Source organism: Gaeumannomyces tritici, assembly GCF_000145635.1.
Source record: "Gaeumannomyces tritici R3-111a-1 unplaced genomic scaffold supercont2.1, whole genome shotgun sequence".
Classification (NCBI taxonomy): domain Eukaryota; kingdom Fungi; phylum Ascomycota; class Sordariomycetes; order Magnaporthales; family Magnaporthaceae; genus Gaeumannomyces; species Gaeumannomyces tritici.
The window spans coordinates 2291752-2308149 of NW_008804545.1; the positions used below are offsets into that span (position 1 = coordinate 2291752).

General features: G+C 58.3%; 7 protein-coding genes across 7 annotated transcripts; 5 read left to right on the plus strand and 2 right to left on the minus strand.

Annotated features, from left to right (window-relative positions):
• Nucleotides 1-2028: 2028 nt before the first annotated feature.
• Nucleotides 2029-3667, plus strand: GGTG_00726 (hypothetical protein). Its single transcript, XM_009218477.1, has 4 exons — nt 2029-2342; nt 2500-2912; nt 3023-3568; nt 3648-3667. Exons 1-3 carry the CDS (start codon nt 2130-2132, stop codon nt 3219-3221), a joined length of 825 nt encoding a protein of 274 aa, XP_009216741.1. The 5' UTR covers nt 2029-2129; the 3' UTR covers nt 3222-3568; nt 3648-3667.
• An 81-nt stretch (nt 3668-3748) lies between these two features.
• GGTG_00727 (hypothetical protein) lies at nt 3749-5714 on the plus strand. The gene is made up of 3 exons (XM_009218478.1): nt 3749-4072; nt 4233-4638; nt 4763-5714. Exons 1-3 carry the CDS (start codon nt 3965-3967, stop codon nt 5269-5271), a joined length of 1023 nt encoding a protein of 340 aa, XP_009216742.1. The 5' UTR covers nt 3749-3964; the 3' UTR covers nt 5272-5714.
• Nucleotides 5715-7178: 1464 nt separating this feature from the next.
• Nucleotides 7179-8173, minus strand: GGTG_00728 (hypothetical protein; the record flags this gene model as incomplete). Its single annotated transcript, XM_009218479.1, has 3 exons — nt 7179-7404; nt 7642-7990; nt 8098-8173. The coding sequence occupies 3 exons, from the start codon at nt 8171-8173 to the stop codon at nt 7179-7181; spliced, it is 651 nt and encodes a 216-aa protein (XP_009216743.1).
• A 160-nt stretch (nt 8174-8333) lies between these two features.
• GGTG_00729 (BZIP transcription factor) lies at nt 8334-10556 on the plus strand (the record flags this gene model as incomplete). Its single annotated transcript, XM_009218480.1, has 3 exons — nt 8334-8661; nt 9031-10180; nt 10241-10556. Exons 1-3 carry the CDS (start codon nt 8556-8558, stop codon nt 10554-10556), a joined length of 1572 nt encoding a protein of 523 aa, XP_009216744.1. The 5' UTR covers nt 8334-8555.
• Nucleotides 10557-11170: 614 nt separating this feature from the next.
• Nucleotides 11171-11605, plus strand: GGTG_00730 (hypothetical protein; the record flags this gene model as incomplete). Its single annotated transcript, XM_009218481.1, has 2 exons — nt 11171-11197; nt 11381-11605. The coding sequence occupies 2 exons, from the start codon at nt 11171-11173 to the stop codon at nt 11603-11605; spliced, it is 252 nt and encodes an 83-aa protein (XP_009216745.1).
• An 85-nt stretch (nt 11606-11690) lies between these two features.
• Nucleotides 11691-14815, plus strand: GGTG_00731 (hypothetical protein). Its single transcript, XM_009218482.1, has 4 exons — nt 11691-12211; nt 12353-13318; nt 13422-13602; nt 13685-14815. The coding sequence occupies exons 1-4, from the start codon at nt 12124-12126 to the stop codon at nt 14118-14120; spliced, it is 1671 nt and encodes a 556-aa protein (XP_009216746.1). The 5' UTR covers nt 11691-12123; the 3' UTR covers nt 14121-14815.
• On the minus strand, nt 14311-16149 carry GGTG_00732 (TPR repeat protein). The gene is made up of 2 exons (XM_009218483.1): nt 15547-16149; nt 14311-15431 (listed from the first exon to the last, which is right to left on the minus strand). Exons 1-2 carry the CDS (start codon nt 15851-15853, stop codon nt 14971-14973), a joined length of 768 nt encoding a protein of 255 aa, XP_009216747.1. The 5' UTR covers nt 15854-16149; the 3' UTR covers nt 14311-14970.
• Nucleotides 16150-16398: the final 249 nt, after the last annotated feature.

Sequence of the window (16398 nt, forward strand, 5' to 3'; positions counted from 1 at the left end):
CAGCCCCGGGCCCAGTTATCCATTGCGCAGCCAATCACGCTCTGGTGAACGGCCGCTATTATTGGCAACAGGGGCCGCCGCTTCGCATCGGAGGGTGTTACCAGGGGGTTGTTGGGTGTTGCTTGGGGCGGCCGTCTGATGGGATCCGCTTACAGGGCAGGACTCGTTAGAATGGCCAGAGGTCAACCTTTTTACCAGCGGAGACGTGACAATTTGGTGACTGGATCTCGCTGGTACGGAGATAGGAGGCGAAAAAAATCGCCATTTTCGAGGTAGCGCCAAGAGCACCCTATGTTCAGCCCCTACCAAATAAGGCCTAGCCTGCATTTCTTTTTCAACATCAATCGCAGCACCAATTCGAATCCGCCCGCACGCATTTTAATCGATTGGCTAGTGCATACCCCTGGCCCCTGCCCTCGCTTCACGAGTGACCTCCCCACTGTAGATTATTTAACCCTCACACCTCCGTACTTTTGCCAGACTCGCATCCAGGCACTCCGCGGACGAGATTTGACGGCCCACCGGCAAGGAATGCATTCGCTGTCGGCGGGGAGACAAATCTGAGAGCACGAGTAGTGAAGTATCGCAGCGGTGGGGAGATGAGAGCCAGACCGCGTCGTGAGGATGGAGGCTGGGGCTGTTGGGGTTGCAAGTACCCGCACCCGCCTCCCACCTACCCTAGGTAGGCTGTTCCGTTCCTTGTTTCTCCGACTTGAACAAGTTCCCATCAGAGAGCGACCCCAGTTTCTGTCTGACGATAGCATGGGACCCAATCAAGGTAACGGTGGTGGCAGCGATAGTAGTGTGTGCATGTGCGCATCTTGCACAACCGCCCCCGTCGTGTGGAGTCGCAATTGCTGCCTCAGAAAGCAAGGCAAGGCAAGGCAAAGCAAGGCAGAGTGCGATGAAGTGGAAAGGTGCTCACGGAGGGAACCGAGCCCGAGTCAATGGGACGAGCAACGGATCCTTGACAAACAGGGCAGCCAACGTGGTCGCGGCCTTTGCCGGGTCGGCAAATTTCCATTTCAATGCATGTCAATGCGACCACACGTATCAATATCAGGGTCCACCCCTTCGTCGCGGCCCTCGTCCCAGACTGCTCGACGCGATCCCCCGTCTCTTCACACGGATATTGGACGGAGCCGTGCCCACGCCCCATCCAACCAGTTTCTATGACACCATGTTAGAGCCTCCCGCCAGACCGAGTGACAGCTCACGCCAGACGTGGTTGCAGCTCGCCAGCGTACCTACCTAGCCGTCCTGTCCCTGCAGGTGCCGTTCCATCCGGAAATGTATGCGAACGGCGCGCGTCATCTCGCCTCGTTTAACGGTCCAGTAGTCTGGCCGCCCATGCCCGCGCAGAAGCGATGGTATCAGGAAAGGTGCAGCTGCAGCTGCACCTGATGATCAGGCCGGTCCGGCCGCCGGGCGTGATATTAGCAGAGGACGTATCGGGTAGAGGCAGCATGCACGACATCAGGTCAAATGACGGACGTCCCCTGGGTCCCTGGATGCCCATTATTGCCGTGCTTCCATTCAGGGGCCCCGAGATGCCACCAAAGAACCCGCCCGTTCACGGGCTCGCCGGCAGAGGGCGAGCCCAGTCCGTAGCGCCAGCCAGTCGTCTCCCGCCCTCCGGTGACACTTGTTCGTCGTTCGACAGGATTTCATCATCTGCCCGAGCCAGGCAATTTCACCTTGGCGGCTCCTTTTACGGGCGTCGACCTTTGCTTTCCTTCACCTGGTGATACCACAGTCCACAAAGCTCTAATGCCGAACAGGCGGGACAGACGGACACGAGGGGAAAGATACCATGAGCGGAAGGTGGCCGATCACAACAGATCAGGCTCCTTCTCTTAGCCTGATTTGCTCACCATGCCATTATAATACCATGTACGCTTCCTTGGGCGCATGCTATTGTGGTGGGTTTCCCAAGAAGAACGGTCACCACTCATTGTCTTTGTTCCGTTCTGGCCTTTGAAATCGCTCATCCTCTCTCTCTCTCTTTCCTCCCTTGTGTGTGAAACTGGGACGGACAGCATCGACCCCAGGGAGACAAGTCAAACTCCAGTCACATATTCTTGACACTGGCGGAGCAGCCCTTCGGTCACGGCAGAAACCTACCCGCCATGGTGGGGTCAATGCAATGGACAGAGGAAGAGACCAGGTATCTGAGGGCCATACTCACATGGCAGGCGAAACCCGACCACAAAAGAGCGTCTTTGAGAAACAGCACTCTTGCCCTGACCGAAAATCAGGATGAGATGAAGAAGCCTGTGGGGGACCTGCGCATCCTCGTCGTCGGAGCCGAGGGGTGCGGTAAGACAAGCATTCTGACCAGGGTTCGTCCGCCTGCCTGCGCTCAAGCATCTTCCCACCTCCCATGTTTTGTCATATCACGGCCCAGGGGCCATCCCTGGGATATCATCTCCAGCGGAGCCCGCCCCCGGATCAGTTTTACCGCTAACCCAGCCCTTCCGCGCCCGTCGTCCTCTGCAGTTCTGCACAGATGCGTTCCGCGGAGACGCTGGGCCGGCCGACTCCTCCTTCGAGGGCGGCTGCCGGCGCCTCGTCGAGGTCGGCGGCCAGAACTACGCAGCCGACGTGCTCGAGCTGCCGGGCAGGCACCTCTCGGCCGACGTGATGTTGCAGAACGCCCTCAACATCACTGAGGGGGCTGTCCTGGTTTACGACGTGACGGACCGCACCTCGCTTGCCCTCGCGGCCCGCATCCAGCACTACATCAAGGACGCAGTCGGCCCCCGCGAGTACGGCCTGCTGCTCGTGGGCAACAAGAGCGACACTAGTGGCGAGACCGGAAGGGTCATTCCCGCGACTGACGGCAAAGTGGTCGCTGTTTCCTTCGATATGGAGTGCGGCTTCATGGAAGCCAGCGCCAGGACCGGCGAAAAGTGAGTCTTTGGGTCTGCATCATGTTCACTTCCTTCATCCAGCTTCGAGTTCTTGGGGCTCTTCCTTTCCCACGTCACAAACCCTATACAGCCACTGACTCGATATAAAGTGTTGCCGCCATCTTCCCGGCCATCGGACATGAAATACTCCGGCTCAGGCTTCTGAGCAGAGAACAGAGGGAAGAGGCAGAAATGGCCGCAATGCTGAACATGAAAGCGCAGACGGGAGCGGCCATGAGGAGCAGGCGAGGGATATGGAAAACAATCACGAGCCCCTTTGCTAGGCGGCGAAGCGCCATGCCACTCTGACGCGCCGTAGGCCTTCTAGGCGGTGGTGGTATTCAAGGGTCGGTGATGGTAATCTTTGCTTTCCACATGACTGGATGCGAGGCCCTTATTTGTCGTCTTTGTTGTTTCTCTGTTCTTTTCCTCTTTCTGGATGCATGTGATCGGAATGGGACATGACGCTCGGTATTCGTCCATACCGAATCTCCAATGTCACCATTCATTCTCCAACAACCACGTCTATCGTAGGCTTCAATGGCTATCCTACAACCGAAGCAACACATAATCAGTTCGCGAGAATCCGATACCTCGGCATCCATACAAGTGCAATAACACAGGCACCAATACTGTCTTCTCCAAGTCAATACCATGTGCGTTACTAATCAATATATCCTGTGGGTGTACACCCTTCTAATCATGGCGTCGTCCTCGGCACCTACCCTGTCATAGCGCCGTTTTTGCCGAGGTAAATTGCGTCCCCGCTCCGGGCTGCGGATAGCCAGAATAGGGTATCGAGCATTGGGCAGGATCAACCACTTGCTGAGAATGCAGCGAATATCAGCCGCAAATGACTGCCACCACACATTACAACTCCATTCGGTAACGGCTCATGATGGCCAGCCTTGGATAGAAGAATATTTGTATTTCAACCTGCAAGACACTTGAATTCCCCGACTGCATGATCGCTTTCATCCACCATCGCAGACTGCACACTCGGGCATAACGAAAACCACCACCACCATATTCGGACAGTCATCAAGTTCAACATGGCAGACTCGGAGCTACCCATAGTCCTCTACCACTACCCTTTCTCGCCCTATGCTCGGCGGGTGCTGTGGTACCTGTCGCTTCGCGGCATACCATATAAACAATGCGTGAGTCTCGCCAGTATTGCCAGCAGGATGCATTCCCGAGCCCGCCTGGAAGATGGCTGGGTCATTCATGGTGGCGCCACCCACAGCGGAGGGGGCATCTTTCACGAGCAGGGCAGCTTTGTCTAAATGACGACATGGATGTCTACCTTGATTCCTCTAGATCCAACCGCCCACAATGCCACGGCCTGACCTGGCCCAGCTGGGGATCAAGCACCGGCGCATCCCGGTCATGGCCATCGGTCGCGACGTCTACCTGGACACGCGCCTGATCCTGGCCAAGCTCGAGGACACCCACCGGTCCCTCCCCAGGCTCGGCGCGGCGGACCCGCAGTCGAGGGGGGTGGGGCGCCTGCTGGCGGCGCTGACGCTCGACACCGACATCTTCCTCGCGGCCTTCCGCCTGCTACCCGAGGACAAGCTGCCCATGCTCAGGGAGCCCGAGTTCCAGAGGGACCGGGCCGACTTTGTGGGCGCGCCCCCGGGCGGGTGGGCGTCCAAGGCCGAGGCGGTCCACCGCTTCAGGGAGGTCATGCAGGTGCTCGAGACGACCTTGCTCGCGGATGGGAGTATGTTGTTTCCCCACCTCCTGCAAACAATGCTCGCTCTTCTAGGTCATCCAGCGGAAAGCAACTGCAAAGACGTGTGTGTGTGTGTGCTGACTGGTGACGTCACCAAACCAACACGATGCAGGGGACTGGATACTGAACACGAGCGGGCCCAGCCTCGCAGACATCGAGGCCGTGTGGCCCTTCCACTGGCTCGTGACGCTGCCGCAGCAGGCGCTGCCGCCGGACCAGGTCTCGGCCGCCGTCTTCCCACGTGTTTTTGCCTGGATCGACCGGTTCGACAGGGCGGTGCGCGCGACCAAGGCGACGGCGCCCAGGCCCGAGACGCTGGGCGGAGGGCAGGCCGCGGCGCTGATCCTGGGCTCGCGCTTCCACGACGACGCCGAGGGCGCAACGGCCGGCCCGGAGTACTGCGGTGCCGACGGCGGCGTCGCCAAGGGGGTCGCGGTGAGGCTCTGGCCGACCGACACGGGCGTCAACCACCGCGACACCGGCCGGCTCGTGGGGCTGGACCACGACGAGATCGTCATCGAGACCACCCTGGCCGGCGGGGAGGCTGGCGTGCGGCTGCACGCGCCCCGCCACGGCTTTAGGGTGCGGCCGGTGGCGGGACAGGAGACCGGCCGTCTCTAGGGAGTGGGTGGGCAGACGGCAGATTGCATTTCAAAGCCTCTAGGTACCTACTTTGTTGCAGTATTCCAATGGGCTGGGTATCTACGCGAGGACATCCCTCGAGTGCCGTTAGATTCCCGCCCGCAGATCTTGCTCTGATCCAACCACCGTTTTTTTATTATTACCATGCATGTCTTGGATCTGGCACTCAACGGCTCTCAAGAGGACGGATATGTACAGCCAGGCTCAATCGCGACTCGTGACGTTGAACGTTGAACGAGGCAACGCTCCTCGGCCAAGATCGGGCCCCAAGAGTCTAGATCAACCAAGTGCGGCGAACATGTATACCTAGCCATCTTTCGCCGCATGGTCACATGGTATAGCAATGTTTACAGAGCCTCGATGGGGCACCGGAACCTCGATCCAGGGAAACGGCCTTCGCAATCTACTGTACCGCTTCTGCCAAGACGTGAGCTTCGGATTGGGTTGTATCGGCGTACTCGCCAAGTGCCGCTGCATTCCGGGCACTGTGGTGCGGCGTGTCCAATGATCGGGAATGCCCATCATCGATAGCAGACACGCCATGGGTGAGCATCGATAGCAGACGCGCTATGGGTGAGTAGAGACGAATGTGCGGCCGAGCGCGTCCTGGCAAAGAAGCAAAGACGCGTGCGTGCCGCTGACCCCAGGGGGGTTGTAGGGGAGGAACATGAATGCCTGGCCAGTGCGCCAGCTTGGACTGTTCCATTCTGTGGCGTCGAATCAGTCGCCTGCCCCACCGCATTTTGGCATGTCGCAATGCGTCATAGTGTGGTCGCTAGCTTCTTCTGCGGCACAGTGCCGGGCTGGTTGCATTCAGTAGCGGGTTTCCGAGCCCACCCCCATCCACCTCCATTTCCTCCCGCCATCATCACGCATTGCATCATTTCCCCTGTTTTTGATTGAACCATTCACCAGAGCAAGTCCACTATCCAAACAGCCAAATAGTCTGTTTGTAAAGAAAAAGAAATATACACAACCCAGAGATTGCTGAATAATACTGTATGTATCGCGACCGCGCTAGCCTTTGTTTTTGTGGGAAACGTTTGCTATCGGAGCGGAGCTTATGGTGACGCACGAGGGCGCTCCATGTTGCGACGGGGTTACGTCATAGGCTAAGCCGGGGCAAATAACGTTGCCTCTGGTATTCGCACCATCAGGCCTTAGCCGCGCCAAAATTCCACACTACTGACGGGAGGGAGATGCTTTTGGACTTGTCGAATTTTGCAAACGGTAAACAGCCCGATGCTGCAAATACCGCAACGTGGCCACCAACGTTGGATGTTTGACTCGTCGCGTCTGCAAAGAGAGGACGAATGGGGAGGGAGGCTCGAGGGTTCCTCGGACGAACCTTGGCTTGGTGGGAACACGACTGCGGAGGCAGCAGACCGGCGGAGGGAAAAAAGAAAAGACTGGGATTGGGATGGCGCCAGAGCAACTTCGGAATTGCAAGCGAAAGAGTGGGGAGGGTGTCAACGCGGATGGGCACTCGCCTCCTGATTCGACCGGGACGCAGGACGGCAATCTTTCGAGGAGTCTCCCAACCACGCTGCACTCTTTTGCTCGTTCGACATTGGTCACTCCCCCTTCCTCGCCCTTTGTTTTCGTTCTTGTGGCTCGTCCTCTTCTCTACTCGTCGTTCGCACGGCGTCACATCGTACAGCACTATGCGGCCCGACGAGTCTAGACACGATAAAAACGGAGCTTTTTCGGCGATTAGGAGGTGTGCTCCTGGCATTAATAATACGTCCGGTGGCCAAAGTATGCTTGGGCCGTTGCGTGCAGCGCGCGCCTGTCTTTGCGGACGCATTGACAGGCGGAGAGAAGCCGTTCGCGTGATTCCTTGCTTTGGATTCTGCGTATGGGGCAATTGCTTCTTCCCTTCCGTGTCAGGGGTTGGGTAGCATGAAAAAATCTTGGTAAACAGCGAGCTCCAGCGAGTCGGGACCGGCATCCGTGCAGTGCTTCCGGTTCTCCTCACCGTGGGCAGTCACGTAGCCCAGGGTCTTTTTGCGTCGGGTCCGTGGGCTGTTATTGCCCTTCCCTGAGCCGTGCGTGCTTCCCGCCCAAGTCAGGGATGATTGCTCAGAGGTCCCACGACTTCCCCCGGCAATCCTCGATTCGAGCAGCGTTGACGTCGTAATCTGTCCCAACCCAACCCTCGGTGCAGAAATTACCCATGCGTGCCCCATAGCAAAAAAAAAAAAAAAAAGACCCCTTTGGACGTCGAATTTTCCCTCGTACCCGCAGAACGACGGGCAAGAGCAGAGCGGGCCAAACACCCGAATGGCAGGACCCCCGAGGAAGGGGGAGGGACGACGTCCAACGTTTGAACCAACGAAGCAATCCTACTCTGCTGGGAGTGGGTGGATCGGTCGGTCGTCCACAGTCCGGCCTTGGGAGAGAGCCACTGTGTACCGACACGCAGGCTTTTCCTCCTGCCTCCCCGTCCTGTCGTCGGCCGGGATGGCGAGGAACGGTGAGAGTGCGTCGAGAGAGTGGGAAGGAGGAAGGGAGGGTATGGACCTGCCGCCCGCCTGTTGTGTCTGGAGTCTGGAGCGGCAGGATGTGGCAACTATAATGGTACGGTACTCCAGCTTGGTTGGGGGTTCGCAGCAGGATGGGGTTGATGGAGGGAAGGAGGGGATCGATCGGCTGCCACGAATTCCAGGCCGCGGGAGCGTGCTCGCCTTGTTCTTCGCTTCATGGTCAGGCCCAGAAGCCGTGGATGGGGAAGGAAAGCACCGTGGCGCGCGCTGCTTTGTGCGTACCTGCCTGCCCGTTTCCCACCTTGTCTCGGCTAGCGACCCAGCGAGGCCGCCCCTTCCATGTTGATGGGGTGCCGCGCGCGGTCGTGGGCGTGGCCGACGACGGGTGCGGTCATGGGTGGGTGGGTGCTGCCCCACACACTAGTCTGAAGGTGGCCAGTGCCAAATTTCCCAGCGCCCGCTGGTTCCACGGCCTGGAAATTCCTTTTATCTTTTTCTCTCCCTCTCCTGCACACACGTCATTGTCTTTTTTTTCCCGGTCTCTGACGTATTCCTCCCCCATACGGTTTTCCCAGTCTCTCCTCCATTCGACCACATCGCGACTGTACCCAGGGGAGCGCATTCAGTGTTAGCGTTGCAGTGGCTCCTTCCTCTGTACTCCGCTGACCTCATTTAGCGTTTGACTTTTGATTTTCTCCCGTCTCCCGTATTTGGCTTTACAAGCCTTGCACTCCACCGACGCCCTCGTCGCTGTCGATTTTGAACAGAGTCGGCGTCATGGCTGGCAGCGAAACCGCCACCACCACCACAACGGCTGTCGCCGGCGAAACCAAGCCGTCTCCCCCAACAAAAAATGCATCGCCGCCTAAGCCAAACCCCCAAGGTAAGTGACGACTCGACTTATTCGTTCTATTGCTGTTAGCCTTTGCCGTCCCGCATCGCACATCTCCCGTTGCCCCGTTGTCCAAACCCTCTCGATCAAGCGACGAAGCTTGTGTGCGCCAGAGCGGCGATATCGCCATCACCACGCCTCGGCATAATACTCAGCCTTTTTCGCGTCCTCGTCCTGTCTTGTACAAGTCACACCCCTGCGAACCAAACCCCTCCGTCGTCACATTCAAATCAGCTGGATGCGGCCTCGAAGGCATGAGAACATCAGCCACCTACCTATGCCAAAATCACAAACTCCCCTGCTTCCTCCTCACGACTCAAGTTTCTTGAAGTGTGAGTGACTGTTTTAACACATAGACAGGCGGCTCCTTGAGTCTGGAACCCAATCCGTTCGAGCAGTCGTTTGGCGGCGCGCCGCCCGAGACCCCAGGTGGCACCAAGCTGCTGCCGCCCGTTGCCGCCCTGACTTCCCCGTCGTCGCTTTTGCCTGGGAGCGGCGCCACCCCATTCAACTGGGGCGGCGGCTCGTTGCGCACCGGCCCCCTCAGCCCGGCGATGCTATCGGGCCCGGCCAATGATTACTTTAGCGACGCTCATCATCTGCGCGGCGGCTTCCCCACGCCGAACGAATCGTCCCTAAGGACAGGCCTCACCCCGGGTGGTAGCGGGTCCATGTTCCCGGCCCCCAGCCCGAACTCGTCAGCACTTTTCGCGTCGATCGCCAGCGGAGGAGGCGCTACCCCGAGCACGTTGGACTTCCACAGGACAGCACTCAGCGCTGCCGCCGCGAAGAGAGAACCTCTGCCTCAGCCACAGGCTCAGACTCAAGGCCCAGCGCCGCCACCTCAACCCCAAGCACAAGCGCCTCCACCTCCCCCGCCACTGCAACCCCAAGCGCCGCAACAGCAGCAGACCGTCACATCGCAACCGCAGAATATAGAGCAAGGAAGCTCTGTCAAGCCAGATGCGAAGCCATCTTCAGGCCCGTTTGATCCTCACGATAACGACGCGGCTAACGGGCTTTATCTGCTGGCTCATGGTCGCAACGGAGCACCCGCCCAGAACAACTTTCTAGTGCAGCCCCCTCAACAGCCGGTTCATGCCCATCCTCCCCCACTAGTGACCACCCAGTCGTCGGCAAACACATCCCCGCAGATGCGCACAGTCAACGGCAACGCTGCGAGACAACGAGCTGTAGGAAGCGAAGGGGCGAGCGCGGCATCAGACGACAGTGAACAAGCCCGGCCGAGCACCCGGGGTGGCAAGGGGAAGAAGACCAACGGAATAACGGCGCCCGCCGCTACAAACGGGAGAAGGAAGGCTGTTGAGGAGGCGCCCGCAAAACCCCCGGCGACCAAGAAGACCAAGATGAACGCATCGCCACCGCAGCAGTCACCGATTGAAGAAGACTTCTCTGACGACGACGACGATATGAAAATGGATAAGGATGGCAACACAAAGTCCAAGATGACCGACGAGGAGAAGAGGAAGAACTTTTTGGAACGCAACCGGTAAGATTTCGAGTCTTCCCCCGAGTGCTTTGCGACTGGCTTACTAACGCCCCTTGGTAGTGTTGCTGCCTTGAAATGCCGGCAACGGAAAAAGCAATGGCTCGCCAACCTCCAGTCCAAAGTAGAGATCTACAGCCAAGAAAACGACCAGTTGACGCAGCAGATTGCGCAGCTCCGCGAAGAAGTGGTGAACCTAAAAACGCTGCTGCTGGCGCACAAGGACTGTCCCGTCACGCAGCAGCAAGGTCTCCACGGCGCTTTTATGCAACAGCAGGCAGCCATGGAGCCATTTAATGCGCAGATGAACCCATACGGCATGGCAGCATCGATACCTAACCAGCCGGTCATGGCCGCCGGGCAACGACGGTTCTCGTAGAGCGAAGCCACCGCCCTCGACGAGACAACACTCAGGGGGCTCGAGATCATGGCTAAAATGTCAGGTCCTGGAACGGGCTATGCATATGCCCCCAGCGTTGCGGACTCGAGACATTCACATGTCCCCAGTGACACGGCCTCGAGACATTCGCGTGCCCCTAGCGACACTCCTTCGGGACATGAACGCTTGTCTCCCACACAGTGAAGGCGAGCGGAAGCCTCTCAGTAAGAGGCTTCACTAAATGTACAACAAACGAAACCCCAGGTCTCGGGTTTGGGAAGGTTATTGGAACGGTGCAGTGCAGCATGGGTAACAATAAGCGCCTGGTCGCTTGGTGGGAAACATGGCGTGGCGGCTTGTGCGACGCTCCTCACGGGATCCAGATGGGCTTTGCTAATGGTGGTTGTTTGTTCTGGTTGTAAGTATTCTTTCGGGTTCGCGGTCTTATACACGAGAAAAGAGAATGGGGAGGGGATGGAGTTTGGCTTTGGGTTGGTGTCAAAAGGGTTTGACTTTTGCTTATCTGCATCATAAGTTCGTTGGAGTTATTGGGATTCGGCGGTGTTGAGGTCTGGATTGTCCCAGTACTCTTGTCAGGACGATGGATGGATGATATGGCTGTCCGTGCCCTCACGAGTCCTGTACGAGGGGGTTCGTTTCCTACTCTGTACCACAAAACTAGTTAGAAACACGCACCAACTAGTTACTGCGCATTTAGTCCTAGCAATACAAGAGACCTTCATTAAGTAATTTGAAAGGGAAGGAAAAGCCGAGAGGAATTGTGATATTTTTCCTGCTTTTATTGTTTTTTTTGTGTCTTTTAGGGCCGTGGTGCGGTTGCGCTCGCTTGGGGCTCGGTCGCCGCAAACGAGAATGAGGCTCTGAGATGGGGCCTGATTTTGGATCGTGTTACAACGGCTGGCGTCGAAATTCCCACAAGCTCATTTGATGGGCATTGGACTGTCACAAAAGCCTCCACCCATCTGTGCCAGCCGACTGATCTGTGTTGCGTCTATAACGGGATTAGCGTGGTGCTGGAGAGCCAATGAAAGCTGATTATGAGCGGGTGGGGAATCGTGGATGGTAACCTTGGTTTGCGGCGGGCCAGCAGCTCCCAGGTAAACAATTGGGGAAGCAGCGAGCACCCTTTGCGCGACGACACTCCACCGCGTAATTCCAACCCGACGACACTCGAAGCGACGAAACGCTGCCCCGAGAAGCATCATTTACGGACCCCGGAGCCGCAACGGACGACAACCGACACCGCTGTCGCGCGACGGAGAGCCTCGGGGCGATTTTGCAGCAATTGACGCGTCTTGGATTTCGTCCAAGTGAGGGGCGCCACGGGCTGAGGAAAAAAAGGACGTACCTCGTCCATGGGGGGCCCGGTCAACAAGCCTTTTGCGACGCGACAGCCTTCCCCTCCCACTCGGCGTTACTGGCCGGCGGTTACAACATCAACCGTCGAAACTTGCCCGGCTACGCGGCAGCCACCATCCCGACACCCCGAGAATCGTCCCCTACCCGAAACCGAATCGATGTGTTTGCGCCTGATGACCCGCCTTCCATGACGACCTACATACGTGCACGCCAGCCGCTAGAGGATTTGAGCATGAGCAATCAGCCGGAGAGACGGTACAGCAAGCGCCTTGCGGGTACGTTACAGCCGGTAGCGGGGGAAGCCGATGACGAAGGGGCAGGGATGATATGGATGGCGACGACGGAATGGAAAAGGAGCGCTCGGGTCGAACGAGACGCGTCAGGTCGCAGAGCTAACTCGCCACCCGGTACCGCAGCAGATGCCGCAGTCTACGACGAGCAGGATGGCGACTTTCTATTCACCAGAGGCACGAAGCGCGCCAGGACGTCCTTGGCATCGACCTCGGAACCGAGCCCGGCACCTGCACCCGCACCCGTGAGGAGGGCTGCGGGGCGGCCGAAGGCGGCGGCCGGCGGCCGGAAACGCGCGCCGTCACCACCGAGGCAGCAGCCCATACACGAGGAGGAGACCCCTCCGCCCGCGCCAGCAGTGAGGAAACCGACCAGGCGAAAGCAAGCCGTCGCGTCACCTGTGCCAGAGGAACCGGAGCCACCACAGCTGGTCATTCCAAAGACGCGAGGCACTAGGCAGGCAGCGGCAGCAGCAGCACCACCAAAGGCAGCGACAAAAGCAACGACAAGAACGACAAAGACGGCGACGGCTGTGCCGGTAGCAAATGGGAGGAGAACGCGGTCGTCGATGGATATGGAGGACGACGGTATCGATCCCGTCGCAGCCGCTCCACCCCCAAAACCAAGTCGAGGGAGACCGGCCAAGAAACGAGCGGCGCCAGAACCTGTGCAGCAGAGGCAGTTGGAGCCCGTGGCCACGCCTCGGGCGCAGATGGACGCTGCAGGCCCGGATAATCCTGACGACGACCCCGACGGAGGAGGCGGCAGCAGTGTGGATGGCGGCAGGAAGATTGCCCTACCGTTCAGCGACACGCCCATCATGGACCGCAATAAAGAGTTGCGGAAGAAGGGTGCGGCGAGCGGACGGCGGAGCAGTCTGGGGATGCGGGGGCGGCGGGCAAGCTCTCTCATCGAGAACGGCCACAGCGCGATCCCGCACCGCGAAGTCGACCCGGCCGACTTCTACAAGCACATTGCTGAGGGCTTGATGGAGCCGCGCCGTATGAAGCAGCTGCTCACGTGGTGCGGTGAGCGCGCATTGCTGGAGAGGCCACCACATGGCTCTGTTAATTCTAATGAAATTTTGGGGGGTATGTTGGGCATATTTTCTCTATTTCTTGTCCCCGTCTTGCCAGGGAGGCCTATGCTACTTGGATGTAGATGCTGACAAGTGCGTTTTCTGGGAAACAACAGCACGGGCAATACAAGACCAACTGCTCAAAGACTTTGGGAACAAGTCGGAATTCTCGGACTGGTTCAATCGAGAAGACCAGCCAACCGTGCCCGAGGTCAAAAGGCCAGTGGTGGTGAAGCCGAACCCAGTCAATATCGAGAACGAAAAGAAGATCTATGATCTCGAAGCCAGCATCAAGCAGTAAGTCGGAACTGTTTATATCACCTTTACTCTTGATAAACAGAGCGAGATAGCGGATTCAAAGCTAACGCGCTATTTGCAGACTAAAACAAGAAAGAAAAAAGTGGCTGGCACTAGAGAAACCGCCACCAGAATTTCCGTCACTATTCGAGGGGGAGGACCCAACAAAGGCGCCCCTCCCGGACGAGTCGATGCTCGACCCGGAAGAAGCGAGGATGCTGCAGTCGCTGACGGACCCGGCGTTCGCCTTCTCGACCTTCAGGGGCAAGACTCAATCGAGGCTGCGGAGCCTGCAGTCGTCGCTGGAATTCGACATCGACCAGCTGGTGGACGGCGTGCACAAGCTGGGCCAGCGCGTCGAGGTCGCTGGGCGGCAGGCGGACAGGGTACTGGCTCTGAGCGCGGACCGGCTCAAGGAGCGCGACGAGAGGGAAAAGGCGGCGGCAGGAACCAGGAATCTTCCCGTCATGGAGGTCCTCCGCAGCCTGAGCAGGATATTACCCGAAGACGAAGGCTGAGCACGCAGCTGAGGATCGGGCAGGCATGTCTTTTGTCGACTTTTCTTTTCTCGGTCTCCTCACGTCACCACCGCTCCCATCACCCTTTCTTACCTTATACCCATCATCTACTCCCTTTCGTATCTTTCTTCCACGTTTGGGTTGTTCACGACATGACGAAACGAGATGAGCGTTCTGTTTCACCCCTTTTTCATTTTTTTTTTTCATGGTAGGAGTCGTGACTTAGGGTCTTTTCTACTTCACGTTCCTTTGGCAAGGCGTCTTGGAGAGGTTTCTAGGAACATCGGCGGCGGTGATACCCCCTGCCCTAGTCTGTCGATGGAGGTCTTTTCTGCTTTTATCTGGGAAAGGCGGGTGGGTCTTGGCTTTCAGCAGAATTGGCTAATCGCCCGGTGCCCCAGGGGAGGGGAAGAACTACCTACCCGGCGAGGGCTCGGTTTTTTCTTTTTTTTTTCTCACGCGGGTGACGTTTCACCCGATTTACTTTGTTCCCTGGCAACTCTGTCGCGCGGGCTGCTTTCTTGTACATAACACGCCGCGCCGGGCGAGGGCTCTTTCGCCCTGGACCCTGAAACCACCCAGGAGTAACACCTGACGGTTGGTTCTTGATTCATTAACTGTGACAAAACGTGCAGTTTGCCGTGCCGGACTAGGAGAGTTGGGGAGATGGACAAACCGCACCTCTGGTAGTACAGTGATGATACATTTAGCTGGCTGGTACATACAGAGGTCATGGACTTGGAACGAAGCCATGGGTACCAAAGAATGGATAGCAATGTCCCGAGCCTCCTTTCTCGAAAAGATCCGGCCTTGCACGCCTGGCGGGGGCTTCCCGACCCCGCGATGCCTATCAGTTCAGCGGCGGCATAAACGCCATGCCGCCGCCCGTCGTCGTCGCCGACCCTCCCGCCGCCGCCACCTCGCCGTCGCCGGCCGCCACCCTGCCGCCGCCGTCGAGCACGCCGGCGGCGGAGCGGTCGCGGACGTGGCGGCGCAGCAGGGCCAGGACCTCGCTGCCCCGCCAGCGCGACGGCACGGGCCGGTACGCGGGCTTGAAGGTGCCGACCGTCTGCGCCCACTCGCCGGGGCGGGGGCTCTGGATCGGGGTCTGGGTGGTGGTGCTAGTGCTGTTGTTGTTGTTGCTGCTGCCGCTCTCGCTCTGCGTGGCCCAGTAGTATATGTCCCAGTCGTTCTCGTCCAGGAAGCGGTCGTACTGCGACATCTGCTCGGGCGTCATGGCGGGCAGGTGGGCCTTTGCAAAGGTGGAGAGGAGGAGCTCCGACTCGAGGGTGCCGCGGCCGCGGGATTGGCCTGGAGAGGGGTGGTGAATATGTCAGTTTCATATGTTTCTCATTTTGTTCTTGTTTTTTTTCCGAAGTTAGGTCTGCATTACAAGACGAGGAAGAAATAAATAAAAAATACATACGAAGCAGCCGAGCCCGCATCGTCTTGGCGTCCTCGCCGACCCGGCGCAGCGGCTCGACCCTGAAGCTGGCGCCCTGCAGCTCGCCCACGCCCAGCTCGCCGTCGGGGATGGAGTCTGGGGCGGCGGGCGGCGGCTTGCTTGTCGCAGAGGAGGAGGAGGAGGAGTTCATGCGCCTCGCGGCGGCGGCGGCGGCGGCGCAACAGGTCGGCGGCGCGGGGGTCGTGGCCGTGGCAGTGGTCACCCTGTGGATGCCGGCCAGTATGCGCCTGCTGCCGGCTGGGCGGAGGATGCGCTGTAATGAGGCCATTCCGGACGTGTGGGTTTTGCTATGGTCTCTGGCAGCACGACTAGAAGCCTAGGTACCTGGGTGGTAGGTGCCTACCGGTAGGTAAGTCGGTATTTTGGCCCCAGCTCAGGCTCGCGTCACGTGCTTCGCCAAGCTCTCGGGCTTTTGATAAAAAATACCAAAAACATACAACACTGAGGATTCCCCAGTGGTTATTGAACGCTTAAATACGGCCAAAAGGTTGCTTGTGCTCGTATTGTTAAACTGGTTGTCTCTAAGCCAACGGATTAAGCGCCGGCCCGCGCCTGTGCCGCCAGCTTGTGCTCGAACTGCTAGGCGGTCAGCTCACCTTACCGGGCTGGACCCGGGCTGAAATGCCTAACATTTTGGGGTGTTACAAACGCTGCCGTTACTTTGAGCGATACTGATTTCGCCGATCTCCATTATCCGCGTGTTTAGTAGTTTCATGGCGGGGGATAACTTTCGTTTATTTTTCCTATGCCTCCGCTTGATGTCCCTCCATGCTCCCTTCCGTGCCGTTTCCATGCCGTTTCCATGCTCCCTTC